General features: G+C 34.9%; 2 protein-coding genes across 3 annotated transcripts; one reads left to right on the top strand and one right to left on the bottom strand.

Moving 5' to 3' along the window:
- Positions 1–1,236: 1,236 nt before the first annotated feature.
- On the bottom strand, positions 1,237–4,120 carry LOC21412525. Of its 2 annotated transcripts, none has more exons than XM_024174652.1 (2): positions 3,725–4,120; positions 1,237–2,656 (listed from the first exon to the last, which is right to left on the bottom strand). In XM_024174652.1, exons 1-2 carry the CDS (start codon positions 4,021–4,023, stop codon positions 2,491–2,493), a joined length of 465 nt encoding a protein of 154 aa, XP_024030420.1. In that variant the 5' UTR covers positions 4,024–4,120; the 3' UTR covers positions 1,237–2,490. The 2 variants fall into 2 exon arrangements, with proteins under 2 accessions (XP_024030420.1, XP_024030419.1); XM_024174651.1 differs by lacking the exon at positions 1,237–2,656 and adding an exon at positions 2,743–3,391.
- A 10,458-nt stretch (positions 4,121–14,578) lies between these two features.
- Positions 14,579–19,634, top strand: LOC21393155 (GDSL esterase/lipase At2g04570). The gene is made up of 3 exons (XM_010111931.2): positions 14,579–15,058; positions 15,767–16,259; positions 19,311–19,634. Exons 1-3 carry the CDS (start codon positions 14,660–14,662, stop codon positions 19,505–19,507), a joined length of 1,089 nt encoding a protein of 362 aa, XP_010110233.1. The 5' UTR covers positions 14,579–14,659; the 3' UTR covers positions 19,508–19,634.
- The last annotated feature ends 292 nt before the right edge of the window (positions 19,635–19,926 follow it).

The raw sequence follows: 19,926 nt of genomic DNA, 5'->3' as shown, positions 1-19,926 counted from the left end.
ACCCAAATAATATCAGCAGTAGCATTAGCAAGACCCCTGTACTCGGATTCAGCACTGGACCGAGAGATAACTTTGTGCTTAGATGAGGACCAAGAGATGAGATTAGAACCTAAAAATAAACAATGTCCACTAGTATTTATTCTATCATCAGTAGAAGTGGCCCAGTCAACATCTGTGTAGGAGGTTAGAGTAAGATCACAGTAAGTGGAAAAGGAGATACCAAAATTGATGGATCCTTTTAAATATCGAAGGATCCGCTTGGCAGCTTGCCAATGTTGATCTGTTGGCTGATGCATAAACTGGCATAAGTTGTTCACCGAGAAGGCAATGTCGGGACGAGTAAGGGTGCATTATTATAAGGTGCCAACAACACTTCTATATGAAGAGGGGTCAAACAAGGGAGAACCATTATAGAGAGACAGGGACGTAGTAGGGGACAATGGAGTTGGAGATGGTTTGCAATCCAACATGTTGACTCGGGCAAGTAAATCATAGATATATTTTGTCTGACTCAAATGCAAATTATCAGTTGTTCGACAAACCTCAATGCCAAGAAAGTAGTGTATTGCACCCAAATCCTTTAAAGAAAAGGCATAATTTAGAGCACCAATAAGTTTCTGAACAAGAGCAATGTTGTTACCGTCACAATTATGTCATCAACGTAGACAAGGACAATGAGAATATCATGTTGAGTATGAAGAACAAACATGGGTGTATCATATTTTGAACCAGTAAATCCCCAATCAATTAGCCAAGAGCTCAACTTAGTAAACCAAGCTCGCGGGGACTGTTTAAAACCATATAAGGCTTTGTTGAGATGACAAACATAATTAGGAAATTGGGGGTGAACAAAGCCTGGAGGTTGAGTCATGTAAACCTCTTCTTGAAGATCACCATGAAGAAATGCATTGTGCACATCAAGTTGTTGTATAGGCCAAGCAAATTGAGTTGCTAGGCTAAGGATAAGACGGATGGTTGTTGGTTTAACAACCAGGCTAAAAGTCTCAAAGTAGTCAATTCCTTTAGTTTGGTGATAACCTTTGGCTACCAAATGGGCTTTGTAACGATCAAAAGAACCATCTGATTTGAGTTTGACTTTGTAAACCCATTTGCAGCCGACTGGTTGATGTGACAAAGGAGGTGGGATAAGGATCCAAGTGCCATTTTTGTGCAAGGCATCAATTTTCAGTTGCATGGCTTGAATCCAATGGTCATGTGAAGCAGCCTATTTGTATGTCGAAGGTTCATAGACAGGGTCAACATGAGTGGTGGAGAAATAAATTTTGGGCTTGACAATGCCATCTTTGAGACGTGTTTGCATGGGGTGTGTGTTGGTAGTAGGTTTTGGTTGTGTAGATGGTTTTTGTGGGGGAAGAGGTGGAGAGGAAGGAGAAAATGGTGTATTTGTGTCATGCATAGTACCTGCAACATCATTAATCACAGAAATAGTGGTAGTCTTGTGGAATCACATGACTAGGTTGAGATTCTAAGGTAGAACTAGTGGAGGAAGGGGATGGAAAAGAATTAGAGGGTGTTGGGTTGGAGTTGGAGAGGATAGATTTAGAAGGTGAGGTAGGAGGTAATGTCGTGGGATGAATTATAGAGACTGGTGTTAACATAGAATTGGAGAAAGAGGGAGCAAATTGAGAAAAAGGGAATGAAAACTCATTAAAGACAACATGACGTGAGATGTAGATTCGGCCAATGGCTTTGCTTAGGCAAATGTAGCATTTGTGCTGAGAGCTATAGCCAAGGAAGATACATTCTTGAGATCTGTATTCAAGTTTATGCTTATTATAAGGGCGAAGGCAAGGGAAACAAGAACAACTGAAGACTTTTAAGAGAGAGTATGAGGGAAGTTTGTTGTACAACAGTTCAAATGGAGATTTGTAGGAATGAATTACTGTTGGAAGTCTATTTATGAGGTACACAGTAGTATGAAAAGCATAAGTCCAGTATTTGAAAGGCGAAGATGATAGAGACATCATGGACAAACCAAGCTCAACAACATGCCTGTGTTTTCTCTCCACACGGCCATTTTGTTCAGACGTGATAAGACAAGATAACCGATGAAAAATGCCCAAGTTGGTAAGAAATGGAGTTAAGGGAGCATATTCACCACCACCATCAGTTTGAGTTGCTTTTATTTTGGCATTAAACTGAGTTTCCACAAGAGCTTTGAATTTAAGAAAGGTAGGAAAAGCATCACTTTTGACTTTGAGGAAATAAATCCAAAAAAAAACCGTGAGTAATCATCCACAAAAAGGATAAAATATTTCATCCTGGTAACTGAAATTACAGGAGACGTACCCCATAAATTTGTATGAAGTAGTTCAAAGGGCCTTTGAGCTCTAGAAGTGGATTGAGTAAATGGTAACCTATGACTTTTGCCAAATTGACAAGAATTACAAAATTTAAAACTAGACACTGGAAAACTCTTTTGATTACAATGTTGTAACACTTTGTTGACAATAAGAGAAGCTAGATGTCCTAAGCGGTTGTGCCATAAGCTGGTGAGCTTGGAAGTATTGGTGGAATTAGAGAGAAAACTGACTGGAGGGGTAGCCATTGCATCAGTGAGGGTGGAATTTGCAATGGCTTTATAGAGACCTTTATCAAGATTGCCCTGGAGCAGAATTTGCTTGGAATGGAGGTCCTTAACAACAAAACATGTAGGAAAGAATTCAACAGAGGCATTATTATCCACACATAGACGTCTAACACTAATTAGATTATGTGATATTGCAGGTGTATGCAAAACATTATGTGAATGCAAAGAGGAAGTGGCTGTGTGAAGTGATGTGGAGCCAGTGTGAGAGATAGAGATTTGGTTACCATTGCCAATAGTGACATTGTCAGGTCCAGAGTAAAGAACATGGTTGGACAAATTTTGAATATGTGGAGTAAAGTGATGGTTTACACTAGAATCCATAAACCAAGAGCTTACTGGTGGAGAAATTACAGGTGAGGTGGAAGATTGGGTAGGGTGTTGATTTGGATAAGTTGGGTTTGGATAGAAGGTCGTATTGTGGGCTTGAGGTCTTGGTTGTGGTTTATAGTTCAGATCAGTCCTGTGGTAACAAATGTCTGCAGTATGGCCAAATTTGTGACACATTTGACATTTTGGTTTGTTTCCAGCTTGATAACTGTTTCTGGGTCTCTATTGCTGGGTATTGTTTTGGTTTGGTGGTTTGCCAAGGATGCTATGATGAGATGGATTGAAGGGAGTTTGATAGTATGTGGGTAGGGAAGTTTTGAGAAGTTGGGCTGGTTTAAAGCTGCAACATTAGCTAAAATTGGATCAAGCTGAACATTTGAATTTTGTTGCTCAAGACGATACTCGTAGTTCAGTAGTAAATTATGGACCTCTTCAATACTTGGAAAATCATGTCTAGCAATAATAGAAGACACAAATCCATTATAATTCTGATCCAGTCCTTGAAATAAGTAAATTAAGTAATCTTTCTTAGAGACAGGTTCTCCGATTGAGGCAAGACGATTAGAAAGACCCTTAAGTTTTTGAATATATTGCGTTACAGTCATACCTCCTTTCTTTATAGTTTGAATATGAGTTCTATATGTGGATAGTTGGGAAATGCAAACAGAAGGATATATCTGATTTAATGCTTCCCAAATCTCATAGGCTGTGTTATAGCCAACAATTTGAGCAAGAGAATTTTCAGTGTGAGAAGCATAGAACTAGCTCATGAGGAGACGATTATACCTCTGCCAAACTGTGTAATCTGGGTTCACTTCACCAGGTTGGTTCGCAAGAAATCTTGGAGGACAAGGTCGAAATCTGTCAATGAAATCATCGAAGCCATGAGCGATGATACTGTTGAGCATTTGGTTCTTCCACAATAGAAAATTGTCATCATCTAGCTTAATAGATAGCTGAGGGTTTACAATAGGAATGACGGTGATTAAACTGGGTAATTGGGATGGATTTGCAGAAGAAGTAGAATTAGAAATTTGGGTAGCTTGAGAAGATGAAATCTCAGATGAGGATGTTTCAGAGGCCATAGGATAGAGAAAGAGAAATGACTCTGATACCAAGTTAAATAAAATAATTTGCAGAGAAAGAAGAAGATGAAAGGAAGGACAAAGAATGTTCTATATCATTTCATTATGTCTTGAATTTGTACAAAAATGGTAAAGTAGCTCAGGCTTTATACAAAGAGGCAAGAAAGAAATATAACCAACTATACACGTGTCATAAAAGGAGCCCGTGGACCACTTATGCAAAGTAAATTACGAATACAACAGGACAAAAAGGAATGGAAATATTAATCACAAGGCCTAAGACTAATTTGGCTTAACAACTAAAACATAAATTAATAAATATATAAATATGTAGGAAAAAAGTCTTTGGTTTTGATTTTTTATTAGAAAGTGACATTGTTTTTTCTTCTAATTTTTCGGATTAAAGGGTTTTTTGCTCACTTTTTTTATTTAAAAGCACAGAAACTAAAAAAAAGTTGTCTAGGGTTTTCATCTCTCTCTCTCTCCCACACGAACCAGAGAAAAAAGAGTGAATGACAGTTGGAGTTTCGGGACTGCCTTCGAGCGCGCCACCGGGCTCCTGGCCATGAAACTTATTCCCCTGACTCACCTAGTCGTGAACTTCTCATTAGTGGTGGTAGTGTATGGTCTGGTGGTTCCATTTGGGTGGATCTAAACCGATTTGGAGCTTGGAAGCTGAACGGATGAGCTTCGTTTCCAGGCAAGTTTGTCATTTGCTGACTGAGATCTCTTGGTCGGCTGTCTCCCTCGACGGCCCATTGGTCAGTTACCTTCATCGGAGGCTTCTAACGGCAATGGTTTGAGGTTTTCTCTATTTTTTTATGTAATTTTTGTGTTTGTAACAACGTCGATGGTTTCTCCACCTGCCTCGTTTGTTTTGCTATTTGTTGTTAGGTTTTGGTGATTGGCATAAGGCTGTTTGTGTGTTTCCTAATAGGGTTGTATTAGTCTGGTTATAATTTTTTCTATGGCATATAGATGTCCTTCTTTTGTGGGGTTTAGTGATCTGTCCTTCCAGTGCTCGAAAGTTTATCTCGATGAGAGGGGTTTTTTCAATTCGAGCTTTATGTGTGCACGTTGTTAGTGTACCGAGGTGTTTTTCTATTTTCAGGCATCGGGTGTGTGTTCATCCCTTTAATGAGTCATTAGTATTGTACCAAAATGATTGTTTATCAATTTTTAATTAAATGCAATTTCTCTTTTTAAAAAAAGCACACAAACTAAATTCAACCTGAAAGGTTGCATATATTAAATCAATGTATATTATAGATAAAAAAAAAAAGGGCGGGTCAATCGTAGTTTTTAGAATACTTGACAGTGGATGATTTTGAAAATATGAGTAATTTGTTGAAGTTTAGCTGTTCTTTTTATTTTTTCATCATGCACTTTTTTTCGGAATGGGTGTTTTTTTAATTAGCTTTCGTACTATTTGAAATTTCTAGTAATAACAAGTTTTGTTTGGTCATTGGTGGTAGATTTTTTTTTTAATCTGGTCATTGGTGGGTCGTTGATATCACCATATTCCTTAACGTTTATATGGCACAAAACCCACCCACTAATACAATTATTCTAGTTGTATTGATTATTTTGTAGTGATTTAATTGAGAAAGTTGAAGAATGACAATTTCATAAAGTAAAATTGGTAAAATGACTTTATCTTTTATGAAGAACAATCATCCGGTCTCGGGTTTTTTTTTTTTTTTTTTTTTTTTTTTTTTTTGTAAAAAGTGACCGTTTCGTAATCATTTTATAAATAAAAACTTTTGAAAAATTATTTTACTAATACTTTTCTATTGAATCATTTTTATAAAGTGATCGTTCCATAATATTTTACAAATAAAAAGTTTTGAAAAATTATTTTACTAATAAATTTTTTTTATTAAGTCATTTTTACAAGGGGCTCATAAGTATAACCGCTTTGGTTTCATGAAAAAATTTCAATTTCCTTAAGAAAGAAAAAAAAATGCCCCTCCAGACAATTAGAGGGTCAGCAAAATATATTTTTTCGAAATTACCCGCTGGTCGCCATAGTAATTTGATAGATTACTACTAATAATCTACAAGGATTATTTCTTCTTATTTAAAGATAGATCAGTAGTCATCGAAGAAATATGCTAGATTGCTAGCAGTAATCTATCGAATCGTCTCAGTAGTATCAAACACAGATAAGTCAGTTCCGTTGCCGGTTATCGGGGGGGGGGGGGGGGGGGGGATTTTGGGGGGGGGGGGGGGGGGGGGGGGGTAATGTCATAGATTACATCCAGTAATGTCGTACATTTATCTACCAGATGTATTTTCAACGTCAAGATATATTGCCGGTCGTTGGAGTAATCTAATAGATTACAACTTGCAATCCACTAATTGACTTGTGGAATTAATCAAAAAAACACACACAAAAATTTTCAAACCATTGTATTATCGAGAGTAATCCAATAGATTACAACTTGCAATCCACTAATTGACTTGTGGAATTAATCAAAAAAACACACACAAAAATTTTCAAACCATTGTCTTATCGAGAGTAATCTAATAGATTACAACTTGCAATCCACTAATTGAGTTGTGGAATCAATCAAAAAAACACACACAAAAATTTTCAAACCAATTGTATTATCGAGAGAGAGAGAGAGAGAGAGAGAGAGAGAGAGAGGGGAATTATAGATTGCAACAAAAGGTAGCTCTTCCCTTCCAGTCCTTTATGTTTAGGAATCATATAAGGACATCTATCACATGGAAATATTATGGAACCACTCATCCTGATCAAGTTTAGCTATAAATCTTTCTCTTACCCAAATGCTGCGAAAATTTTGTGGAGAGAGGGGGCAAAGTTCCCCAGCCAATGTGTTCGCTGCTGCTGCACCTGAAACAAATGGAGAAAACTATTCAGACGTAGCAATTATTTTGACGTATTACGATGCCTTATAATTAATTTAGGTAATAATCAAAATTTTCATTTTTAAAAACTTGTTAATCTGGTGGAAGCATGCAAAAGTTAGGGAACAATCATACACGCATCTCTGTCCTTTTTAAAGATGAATTTTAACTCAACTACTATTACCACTGTTTTTTGTTTTATGATTTTCGCATTAATTTTTTTTTAAAAGAAATATTTTTTTGGTAACTGTTTTTTATTATTTTATTTTGTGTATTTTTCACTAGTCTTGTCTTTTGGTATGGATTTTTTATTTTAATTTTTTTTTTGTAAGCTGGTGTTATGATATGAAATTTTATGTAATTTTTTGTAATCTTGTGAATTTTTTTTTGGGTTATTTTTATTAGTTCTGCGACTCAATTCTAGAGGAGGCCAGTGATCGAGTGATATATGTTGAAAAGCAACACAATCTAGGAATTACAATATTAAGAGAAAATTGCTAAAACTACTCTTATAGTATATAGTCTAAATTTTTACCATTTACTTTTGATTAATATCTTTTTTATTAATACAGTTATTTAACTAAAAATCAATAAATGTTTATAGGTCAAACATCAAATGGTACCCAATATTAATCTAGTATATTACTCCCACAAGAAATATTACCGGTGATAATCTAGTAAATCACTTTTGACCTGTGGGCCAATCTCGATAAATACTCATTGTGATGACCTTTGGAAAGTCCTCTAGAGTGTTAGAACTCTTAACCCCAATTAGAGGAATGGCCAAATTCTTAACGTGCATCATTAATGTGAACAAATTTTCTTTAGGATTATAAGCACACTAGGATGGAGATGCCACGTCAGTAGAGGTGTGCCCTAGCTCTAGTTTGCTAGCACTTCAATCGGTTCCCTGATAACTCCATAAAATGGAGTCATTTAGCCTATTTTGTGGATTAAAAAGTATGCTTGTTCTTGAGAATTTATTTAGTTTTTAATACTTTTACCTTATTTTTATTTCATTTTATTTTATTTGGAATTAATTTTATTTTTAGTTTGTTTTAGGTATTTTTATTTTATTTTATTTTATTTTTATTTAGTTTCCTTCCAAAATAATTATTTTCCTCATTATGTAATTTAATTTTGGTGATAGGTGGGCTTAAGTGCAAATTGAAATCCAAATTGGGAGAGAAATGCAAGAGAAAATAAGTAAAAATTTGAATTTGAATTAGCCTCAAAATGGAATTCCTTCGCGCGAGTGAAACCAGCACGAAACTCGCCACTGCAGCCGTTGGATCGCAGCGTCAACGGTCCAGATCGGGCGCGTGGAATCACCCCAGACAGAAGCGCGTCTCCGCAGGATCGCGTAAGTTCTTCAGCCAATCCCAGCAAGCCGCGTGTCCAGCTTGTCCCCGGCTCAGCAGCCCACGCGATCTGGTGCGGCGATTCCATCCAAAGCCGCGTGAAACTCCCTCTCTCAGCGAACCAGAGCGCGCCGCATGTCCAGTCTATCTGAACCCTCCAATTGAGGCGCGCCACGTGTCCGAACGCACTCCTTCAGCTGAGCTCAGGTAGCAGCTCTCCTCTGCACACGAAATGAAGGGTTTTTGAACCCAGATAATGCCAACCCTCAGACGAGCAGCCAAGGAGGAAAAGAAACATAGAAAAACCCGAGAGAAAAAAAAGAGCATTTAATAAGGCTTTTCAGCCAATTTTCCAAGAGAGAAAAAAATCCCAAAACAAATATTTTTATTTTATTAGACTTAGGTTTCATTTTCAATAAATTATTGAGAGAGAATTCATTTTGTGAAGAGCAAGAAGATGAAGGATTTAGGAGCTTGTGACAACTCCTAAAATGGGTTTTTCATTCCTTTTCTTATCTCTTATTTTTGTAATTTATAAATGATGAAACCCTTGATGTTATTTAGTTAATTTTGTGAGTTAGGCTCCTAGTGGAACTAAGATTGTGATGTTTTAGTTTTTGCTTTTTGATTGCTTATGGTATTCTTGTGCTTGTTCATTCATGTGTAATTACTTGCTTAATTTCTATTTTTGATGGAAATCAAATGTAGAACTAGACTTAGATTGATTTGGAAAAATTAATTTAGGTTGGACTTTACATGGATGATGCATGTTCAATATAGGAATATATTGATTTGTAGAAGATATGTGAATATATCGTTTACCTTGTATAACCTAATAAACCCGAACTTGAAATTGGAATTCCATGAACTAGATTCACATAGGAATATGATGAAATTGTTTTGAGGAATTATAGACATAATTAATTCAGAAGAACTTTATGCACAAATTTGAGTTTGGTTAACTAGTACAGAATGCTGTAGCATTTCTTTAGCACAGCTTTAGCATTTTGCAAACAAGGGGAAATTAGGAAGTCCTAGCTCGATTATTTGCAATTGCTTGCATTTTTTTTTCTTTTAGTTATAAAAATATATAAAAACAATCCTAGAAGCTAATCAATATTAGTATTTAACGAAAGCTAAACACAATCCTCGTGGGATCGATATCCGTACTCTTGTACACTTTATTACTTGTGCGATTCATATACTTGCGAGTTTTCACGCAACATTCCCCAATCAGAGTTTGCCACGTGGATGAATCCTTCCAGAAGCTTTCTCTCTTCGTGCGCTGATTATCCTCGCGATTTTGTGCCGATTCAAATTTAATTGTCACCCAAGATCAAGCCAGAATCATCTATCTGATCTCCCTAGATTTAGTTGTGATTTTATTTTCGAATTTAATTCCCAGATTTTGTTAGATATTTTCTGATCTCTTTTGCAGCACGTAGACTCTATAAATAGAAGGCTGGCCAAGGCTCTCAAAACACACTTCACTTTTTCTCATCTTGCTTTCGTTCTCATATTTTCTTTCTAAAATTTGTGAGAATGTTCTGCAAGTTAGGCTAGAGTTTTTCTTGGCTAGGCTAGAGATGATCTTATATATTTAGTGATCCGGTTTGGGTTTTGATTCAAAGTTAGGCTGTAACGTTGATATATTGAAGTTTATTAATTCTATTATCTTCAATTTCTTTTCAATATTCTTGTGTTATCAATTTTTATATATTTTCAGTCACGATTTCTTTATGTAATTTTTACACACACAATTATATTGTTCACGTTATTTTATTAGTAGTCTTTTCTAGTAATATTGCATGTGGTATATTGTCACTCTTAGATTTTTAGTAAGAATAATTGTTGAGTTTTATCGTAGGACTTTAATCTACTCGAATACATTTTATTTTCATTGTGCTTTAATTCATTATCTTTCGGTTGATTGTTTAAGATGTGAAACTTTCAATTGAGTTAATTAATCATAATCAAAATTAAATTGGTGAACGCAACATGTAAGGAAAACTCGACGCTTCGTCAGTTTTTAATCATATAGTTTTGTAACACCCTGAAGAATTAATTGAGATTAATTAAGGTAATTGAGATTATTAGTGTGCCTAATCTGGATTATTAATTGAGTTTAATTAATAAATGTTTCTGACACGTGTGAGTTTAACTAGTTCCAAGGTCTTTAAATTATTCTTAATAATTTATTTTAAACCAGATGTGTGTATGAGCGCATTTCTGGACTGCTCTTTTAAAATATTGACACATGTCATTTTCTTTTCCTTTTCCTTTTCTTTTCTTTTCCTTTTTCCTTTTTTCTTTCCTTTCTCCTTCCTTTCCTGTGCACTCTCTCTCTCCTTCACTCTCACTCTCCCGCTCACTCTCTCTCTCTCTCTCTCTCATTTGTGTCCCAAATCAAACGGATCTTGAACCAAGAAAAGATTTAAAGAAGTTTTCAACGTCAAGAGAAGGATTCGAGGTAAGATTACTGAAAGAACCTCTCTTGAATCTCAAGTTTTTGAATTTCAAAACTTATTTTTGATTCAAACCGGATTTTGATGGTTTTTGAGTAAAACTAGGGTAGAGATTAGAGATCTTGGGTTCTTTGGACTTGTTTTAGGACCTAGAACCCAGATCTAGTGGTTTCCCTTTGAAATATCTCGATTTGGGACTGGATTTACAGGTTTTGGACCGATTTCTGTGAGCTTCTCTCGCGCAGTTGATTCCACCGGTCGACCTGTGCGGTCGACCGGATCACATGGAAACCGGTCGACCTATGCGGTTGACCGGATTGCAGGCCGACCGGTCGAACTGTCTGGTCGTCCGGTGTGCACACTACCGGTCGACTGGTAGTGTTGCAATGCTCTGTCACCGGTCGACCGGTTGACACTGGGTTTGACCCTGTTTGGCCTGAAATTACTGTTTTAACCCCTGTTTTCGGGGAGAACCCAAATTAGCTTCATTTGGGGACTTGAGATAAATGGATTAGCATTGTTAATCATTGATTTGAGATTGAAAACCCTTGGAATGATAATTTGAAACATGAAAATGGATTAGGGCACACTAATAGGAAATCTTGGTTGGAAATTGAGATTTGGATTGCTTTAGGAATGAGAATTAATCCTAAAGTGTTATTTTGCATCAGTGATCGCTGAGGATTCAAACTGAAGAGGCTTGAGGAAGCGGAAGCCGGAAAAGGCAACGCTAGTCCCAGGTTTGATAGTGCGAGGTAGGATTTCTATCCCTTTTTCCTTTTGAGCCTGTTTTCAAAAAAAGATTTTGGCATTGAAAATGTTTTAAAGAAAGGGATTGATTTGTAAAAGAAAACGCTTTGAAAACCATGACTTGTTTAGTCATGGAACCTCATGGCTTGTCCAGTCATAGGGCCCGCGGCTTGAGTAGTTCGTGGGGTCGTATTAACGATTTTAAAATGTTAATGAATGATTTCTTAAGCAAAGAGATCTTGTGAACTGGTAATAGAGTCTATTGCTGTAAGCCTAGATAGGATGTGGAGAGTGCATCCTCGGGGGCAGAACCCGAAACTCGGTCCGGGTAGGCGAGACACTTGGTTAGGTAAGTAATTTGTACCAATTACTTGCTGAAGCCTGTAAAACAGTTATTTATAGTTATATTTCCTTTGAGAAAAAGGATGTGAGGTTCCGGCTGTTCTGTCGGGACTGAATGTCTTATTTTATTTACTTATTTATTTATGTATTCCCTCGCACATTTATTATAACGTTTATTTCAAATTATATCCTACTGGGCCTTTCGCTCACGTTTTATTTTTCAAATGTATTAAACCCCTCCCAGGAGACTCTAGGAGCGGTGCATAGTAGCTGGATATTGCTACGGAGCAGCTGAGTTGTGTTGCTTTTGGAATCAAGTGAGGATTGTGGTTATCCTCTGATACAAATGTAAGGAATTTGAGAAATTCTGTAAACTTATGTAATATTCGGATTAACTAGACTGTGGTTGATGCCTGTTGTAATGATTATTTACATGAGTATGTATGTACGATACTGTATGTCCTGTGGGGTGAAACCTTGTGTGTCAGAGGCTCCTGGTTTCTGTAGTAGTTTATTTATATTTTAATGCAGTTAAGTGTGGGGCCCGGTCTGGGAATCTGCTTTATTAATCCCTAATCGAGCTTCACGTCACCCACCCCGTTTGGGGGGCGTGACAAGTTTTTGTCTAAATTTTCTCTCATTTGATTTATCCTTAAAATTTGTTCTTTGTTCATACTCGTCTTTTTAATTAAAAAAAATTCTAAAAATATTTTTTCTGTGTTTTCTGTTTATTTCTTCTAACATTTGTTTTTGCTAATTTTTCTTATTGTTTTTGTCATCTCCTCGTAAATACGACAGTTCATACTGTGCTACAATTGACCGCTTTATCTATACACAATTTGAGTGTAATCAATAACCTATTTACTTAATATTAGAAAATAATATACCATTTCTAGTTTTAATCTTTTTGTTTTCGAATTTTGCTCCCACATAAATATTCTTGTTAGGAACCTATCATCTTTCTTTCTATTGCGTTTTTCCCTCTCTCCGTGCTCCATCTACAGTAACGCTCTCTCATTCTTGGATCAACAATATTTCAATTTTAAGTTTTTATAATTAAAAATTTTAAAAAAATATCACGTCTAATTTTTTCTGTTATAACTAAAAAAATTTTAAAAATATTACATCTTAATTCGAATTGAAAATTTTAAAACTCAAATCTGCCGAGCCTTAGGCCTCGTTCATTTCACCGATTCGAGTTTTCAGTTTTAGGTTTCTACAGTATCAGAAAATGTTACATCTAACTTTTTCTGCTACAGTGAAAAACTCTCTGAAAATGTCACATCTCAACTTAAATTGAAAACTTGAATCTGCGAAGTGAACGAGGCCTTAGTGGTTCCATTTCTCCAGCTATCAACAAGGTTTTCTTCTGTTTCTCAATGGTCCCGCTTCTCCGGTGGTCGATTTCCTCTGTTTTCGTTCGGTTAGTCTCGTGATTGTGCTGTGTATGCTCTACGGTTATGGCCTGAGATTTCAAATTTGGGGATTTCCAATGATGATCGTCCAACTAGATGATGGCGAGCGGAAGGATAGTGGTGCTTGACAGCGTGATGAGGATGGACGTGCAGATCTGTTTCTGCAGAACAGACAGATAGAGAGAGAGAGTAGAAGAGAGAGATCGAGAAGTTGAGGAAGGAATGATAGAGGTGAGATTTCCACTCGTATACCACTTTTTTGATTCCATTTTATGAATAAAATTCATGATCACATAAACATATTTCAAAGATCATCATGTCAAATTATATAGAATGAGTGTTGAGGAAGACTACCTAAATCCATGGCAATGGTAGCAAGGGGGGGTTAGGGGCCTTCCACAGTCAAATCACTTCAATGCTCAATGGGTTCTCTCTCTAAGATGGGGATATAGGAGAAGAGCTAAAACTAAATGAATAATTTGACTAGGGGACCATAACTCTTTAATGCTCTTTATATAATAGGTCTATTAGAATCCCATCGACCCTAATTTGACTAGTATTGGGTCTTTACACTTTACAAAGCTATGTCCATTAGATAATTTTTTAGCCCAATTAATCAACCACTTATTCGGCCATATTAAATTAGATAACCCATAATATAATGGGTAATTTTAAAAAATGCTATCAATAAAGTAATATTATTTTATTTTTATCCTGCTGTCAAATTTATCTTATGTCACTAATGACTTGTAGGTTTTTCGTCACTAATAACTTGTAGATTATCTTTTCATAACCTACAAGTTATCATTAATAACCTACAGGTTAATTTTTTAACCTACAGATTATATTTCGTATCCTGTATGTTATTTTTCGTAATCTGCAGGTATCTTTTGTATCCTGCAGGTTATTTTCGTAGTGGATCAAAATTTTATATAATGGCATAAATAATAGAGTCAGAAAAAACAATTGTTAAACTTAAAATTTTCTCAAACATAATTGTTATTTACATATGTTAGCCCACATTGAGAAATTAAATAAAACCCAACAATAGTACTAAAAACTTTTCTTTTGGCGGAGCCTCCATGTTAAAAATTGAATATCGTCTTAATTCCGAGAATTCATTAATATTAAAAATTGCAAGTCAAAGATCTTTAAGTCCATAATTTTCTATCACCTACACGCAATTAGTACAGAGTAGTCCATCGATCACATGCGCCATTAGTGATTAGCCCTATTAAAAACTTCAACCAAACTTCTACCCCACACAAGCACACGCACACGCACGTACACAGCTAAATAAATAAAGGCACTCCTCATTTTCTCTGTTCTTCACTCAGGAGAACTCCAATAGCAAATATATAATCTAGATTTTTAAAGTTGCTACATATATAGATATATATATAGATATACACAAGTTCTACTAGTAGTGATGGCATACTACTTGTACATCCCAAAGTGGCTCTTCTTGACTGGAATAATTGCAATGAAGTACTACTGTTGCGTCACCGCTGCAGCGGTGGCAAGGAAGGGCAAAGTTCCGGCGGTCATAGTGTTCGGAGACTCGTCAGTGGATGCGGGAAACAACAACCAGATTCTCACACTTCTGAAGAGCAATTTTAAGCCCTACGGCCGTGATTTCTCCGGCAGTCGCCCCACGGGGCGGTTCTGCAATGGTCGGATTCCGCCGGATTTCATCTCGGAGGGTTTTGGCTTGAAACCTGCTGTTCCGGCTTACTTGGATCCCATGTATGACATCTCGGACTTTGCCACCGGCGTTTGCTTTGCTTCTGCCGGAACTGGCTACGACAATGCAACCTCTGATGTACTAGTAAGTATATTTCATTTCTATTTGTAAGCACTTTATATGTATTTCTTTACTTAATAATCTGTTTTAAACACATTTGTGTGGTTTTTTTATATTATTTGTGCATTGGCTTTCTAGATAAGCTGGATATAGATATTACATATGTAATATATGTATGTATTCATGTATGTATGAATGTATGTATGTATCATTTATGCATGTATGTATTATCTTTATAATATATATATATTTATTTTGTTGTACCATAAATTCCTTTTTTTTTTTTTTTTAAAATCAACAAGTTTTTAGGACCATATGACATACGAGACTTGAATTGGTCCCAATACATTTGTGAAAAGAGTAAGAATCTTTATATTAGAATAGACATGTTAATTCCTTTCAAAAAAACATATATTTACATGTTAATTTGATCAATAATACAATTGTAGTTATTCATCATAAACATATTTTCAGCGTTAATTGATCGATTATATATGTACAATTGTAGTTCCTTATAATTTTATGTGACAAATATGTACTTCGACTTAGAAATTGAGAATTTAGTGACACCTCACACGGCGTTTATTTATTCATTTAAAAAAACATTATTTTATTTAGGCTTATTTATTTATTTATTCACTCAGCTCTCTATGCACAAGATTTCTTTTTCTGCTGAAATAACATCTATATATTTAACCTATATAGTGAAAAATTATAAAAATTATATGGCAGAATGTGATACCACTTTGGAAGGAAGTGGAGTACTACAAGGAGTACCAAAACAAACTGAGAGCCCATCTTGGCGATCGGAAGGCAAACAGAATTTTGAGGCAAGCATTGTATTTGGTAAGTTTAGGAACAAACGATTTCCTCGAGAACTACTACATCTTCCCCCGCCGGCAATCCCAATTCACCGTCGAGGAGTACCAAGATTTCCTCGTCGGGATTGCTCGAAATTTCTTCACAAAACTCCACAGCCTTGGAGCTAGAAAATTTTCCCTAACTGGTGTCCCCCCCATGGGGTGCTTGCCATTGGAGAGAGCCACAAATATTTTTGGTCACAATGAGTGTGAGGAGAAGTATAACAAAGTGGCTGCGCAATTCAATGCAAAGTTGAAGAATATGGTGGCAAAGCTGAATCAAGAGCTCCGTGGCCTTAGATTGGTGTTCACGGATAGTGTTTATGATATCTTTTATGACATGGTTAAGAAGCCTTCTTCATATGGTAAGTCCGTTTTCTGCCTTTTTCCACTGAGTGTTAATTGTTCTTTGTGATATTTTGGTAAAAAAAAGTTTGGCTTATATATATATTCTGCTCCCCGTTGGTCTTTATGATATTTAATTGGTATCTATTTTTGGTTCAGTTAGAAGTTTATTCACAAATATAGAAAGTGTCATTATCAACATGTAAGAATTATGTGAATAGGGTCCATAAGTAGGTTGTCACATTTATAGCAATAATAACCTGCAATTTTGAGACTACTTTCTCAATACAAATTGGTACAAGATATTGCATTCAAACATAATTCACAAGATCCACACGTTAAGTTTCTATCATAATTTACTTCTACCTCTCAATGTTAGCTGAAATAATATTGTCGTGAGATACTAACAGGCAATAATTTTGATATATCCTGCCGGAAAGCAGCTAATATATCTTGGGATCTTGCCATCTAGTATGTATATATATATATATATACATATATTCATATATATATATATATATATATATATGTTTAGGTTGGTGATCTATTTGATATCTGCTTCTGTTAGTTCTAGTTTCGAATCAGAAACTCCTATAATCATGTAGTTACAAATTTAGGGTATGTTTGTTTCACAACTCAAGTAACTTAAGTTGTATATGTGAGGGAAAAATATTACACTAAAAAAGAAATTAAATATTTGTGAGAAAAAAACTGTAGCAATAAAACTTGAATTATGACTTAAGTTGTGAAAATAACAAAACCTAATGTCTTAGACGTACACTTATATGTTACAACCAGCTTTAGTCATCCACACACATATATGTATACACTGAAGCTTGAATATTCTGTTGTACAGTAGGTAATGGTAATTTTTCTCTGAGAAAATTAGGGGAACAAATACTGGTGCAACTGTCGTTAAAATGTTTTTAGCTAGGGACAGTTTAGAGCTTTCGCTACATATAAATTTTGTAATAATGAGTTTAATTTCAAACTACACAGTCCTTCCTTTCTTTCCCTCCCGTTATAGTACTCTGCGGACATTTTATCCATAATAGGAAAACCTAAGGGATTAAACAACTCTTTTTAGGTCTCGTTTATTTTATAAATTTAAATTTTTAATTTTAATTGAGATATGTTATTTTTTTTAGAATTTTTAATTGTAATAAAAAAGTTAGATTTGATATTTTTTAAAAATTTTTAACTATAAAAACTTAAAATTAAAAATTTAAATCAATAAAATAAATAAAATCTAAATTATAATTTATAATTTTTTACAATCTCATAAAAAATACACATAAAATTAAAATAATTCTTAATTATAATTCTGAATAAGTTACCAAATATTTTTTTAACAAATACTTCTTTTACCGTTTACGTTTGTCGTTTCACTAGTCACTAATCACTAATCACTAGCTCCTGAGTCCTGACGAACACAAAAGACGGTTAGGAATATAGGGGAGTAGGGACCTACTTCTTATAAAAACAGCAGCTGACAAGCCGTATCCAGTGCATCGAACGGCACTAGCGCTACATTTAATTCGGAGTTGGTGGGAGGCAGCTTTTATCAGCTTTCGGTGTTTAATGTTTATGAGGCAAAGCTACCACAGCTCATCGGCCATCAATGCCCTATATATATATATATATATATATGCTACACAATTATAAATTCTCTCTGTACATTAAAAAAAATTATGTATTTGTTTAGTTCACTGATTCGAATTAAAAAATAATTTTATGTAAAAATTTTTTATTGTAATAAAAAAATTAAATGTGACTGTTTTTAAGAATTTTGTATTATAATAAAACTTAAATCAGTAAAATAAATAGGACTTATATATTCTCTATAAAAAAAACACTATAAACTCCTTTTTTGAGTGTCCGTGCCAACCTTCTATTTCACTAACGACCACCGAGGGACCCAAGTGGGGTGGCAACAGAGACCGTTCACCTTGAGTTGGTCTTGCGTTTGAGTCTTTCCCACGGCGGTGGTCGGAGGTTTATGAGTAATCCTAAAAAAGGAACCTTATAAATCGACGCGAGTGGGACCACCACTTGAGATTATTAGGGTACGTCACCCTTTACTTTTATAACCTTTATTATTTAGCAAAAAAAAATACTAAATGAAATAGTAAAAATAAAATAAAAACAAAAGGTATGAAAAAAACAAATCTGATTAGTAGGGGTTAAAAAACAATTTTTCTAAAACTAATTTCTCTTTTTAATGAAAGTGAGAGGGGCTTTTCAAATCTATTGTTCTTATTTTTTTATTTCGATGGTTGTCATTCCATTAATTATTTGTCATGTTAAATTTAAAAATCTAACAACATAAATGAGAATACTAAAAATACTTAAACAATTCACGATGTGTCAATATTTAATTAAAAAGACAGTTACCAAGACTAAAAATGGGACCACAAATCTTGATATGTCATTACTTGTTCCTATTACTTTTTCTGTCAAATAGCCATAAGATGTATGTATACATGATATATATATTATACATGATATATATATATATATATTATGCGAGTTGTGGGGAGTAGAAACCGATATTTTATTTGTTTGAATAGTCAATATACGTCAAACTTGGTGGTTCTTTATATTCTTGTACATTGGTTTGACATCCAAATCATCAATATTTAATTAAAAAGACAGTTACCAAGACTAAAAATGGGACCACAAATCTTGATATGTCATTACTTGTTCCTATTACTTTTTCTGTCAAATAGCCATAAGATGTATGTATACATGATATATATATTATACATGATATATATATATATATATATTATGCGAGTTGTGGGGAGTAGAAACCGATATTTTATTTGTTTGAATAGTCAATATACGTCAAACTTGGTGGTTCTTTATATTCTTGTACATTGGTTTGACATCCAAATCATACACTAGCTACTAGTAGATATTCTCCACCAAATGTCTGTGATAGTTAGTTATGTGAATATATTACCCGTGCACATCTTCATTATTGCTTTTTATTTATTTTTTCAAAGAACACATTTTAACGTGAAAGATTATTTCTTGTTAGCCCTGACGTTGTTTTCAAATATTGACAGGATTTGAGGTTGTGGGAGTGGCATGTTGTTCTACAGGGACATTTGAAATGAGTTATCTCTGCAGTGAGTTAAATCCATTTACGTGCAGTGATGCAAATAAGTATCTATTTTGGGACGCTTTCCATCCGACAGAGAAAACTAATCATATTATATCCAGTCACTTGATTCCTTTTCTCAAACAGAAGTTTCTTAATTGATCCATTTTTCTGTACCTCACTGGAGAAGGGACAAAAAAAAAAAAAAAAAAACAGCCCTAGCTCGACATTGTTTTGTAGAATGTGATATGTGATTATTATCTTGAGCTTTCTATGCTATATAATATCTATGGACCATCATTTTCTATGAAGCAATCGTCCTAGGTCGAAGTTGTTTTGTGTAATGCATGTGGATTAATATTGTTCTTGATAGCAATCAAAGATATATATGAGCTCTTTAAACTAATCAACAAAATACTAATCATCGCGTATATAAGAAGAAATCAACATTAGATCCGTAAGTAGAGTCTTAATTTAATAAAACTCTCAACGGTTGCCACGGTCAAGCCCATGCATCCACACACAGAAAGTGGCCCAATCATGTTTAGGGATTTTCATTAACGATACTCTCTTCATATCCC

Source organism: Morus notabilis, unplaced genomic scaffold (genome assembly GCF_000414095.1).
Source record: "Morus notabilis unplaced genomic scaffold, ASM41409v2 Scaffold832, whole genome shotgun sequence".
In the NCBI taxonomy this organism is placed as follows: Eukaryota; Viridiplantae; Streptophyta; class Magnoliopsida; order Rosales; family Moraceae; genus Morus; species Morus notabilis.
The sequence above is the reverse complement of the archived record's forward strand: the minus strand, read 5'-3'. Positions and strand labels throughout refer to the sequence as shown.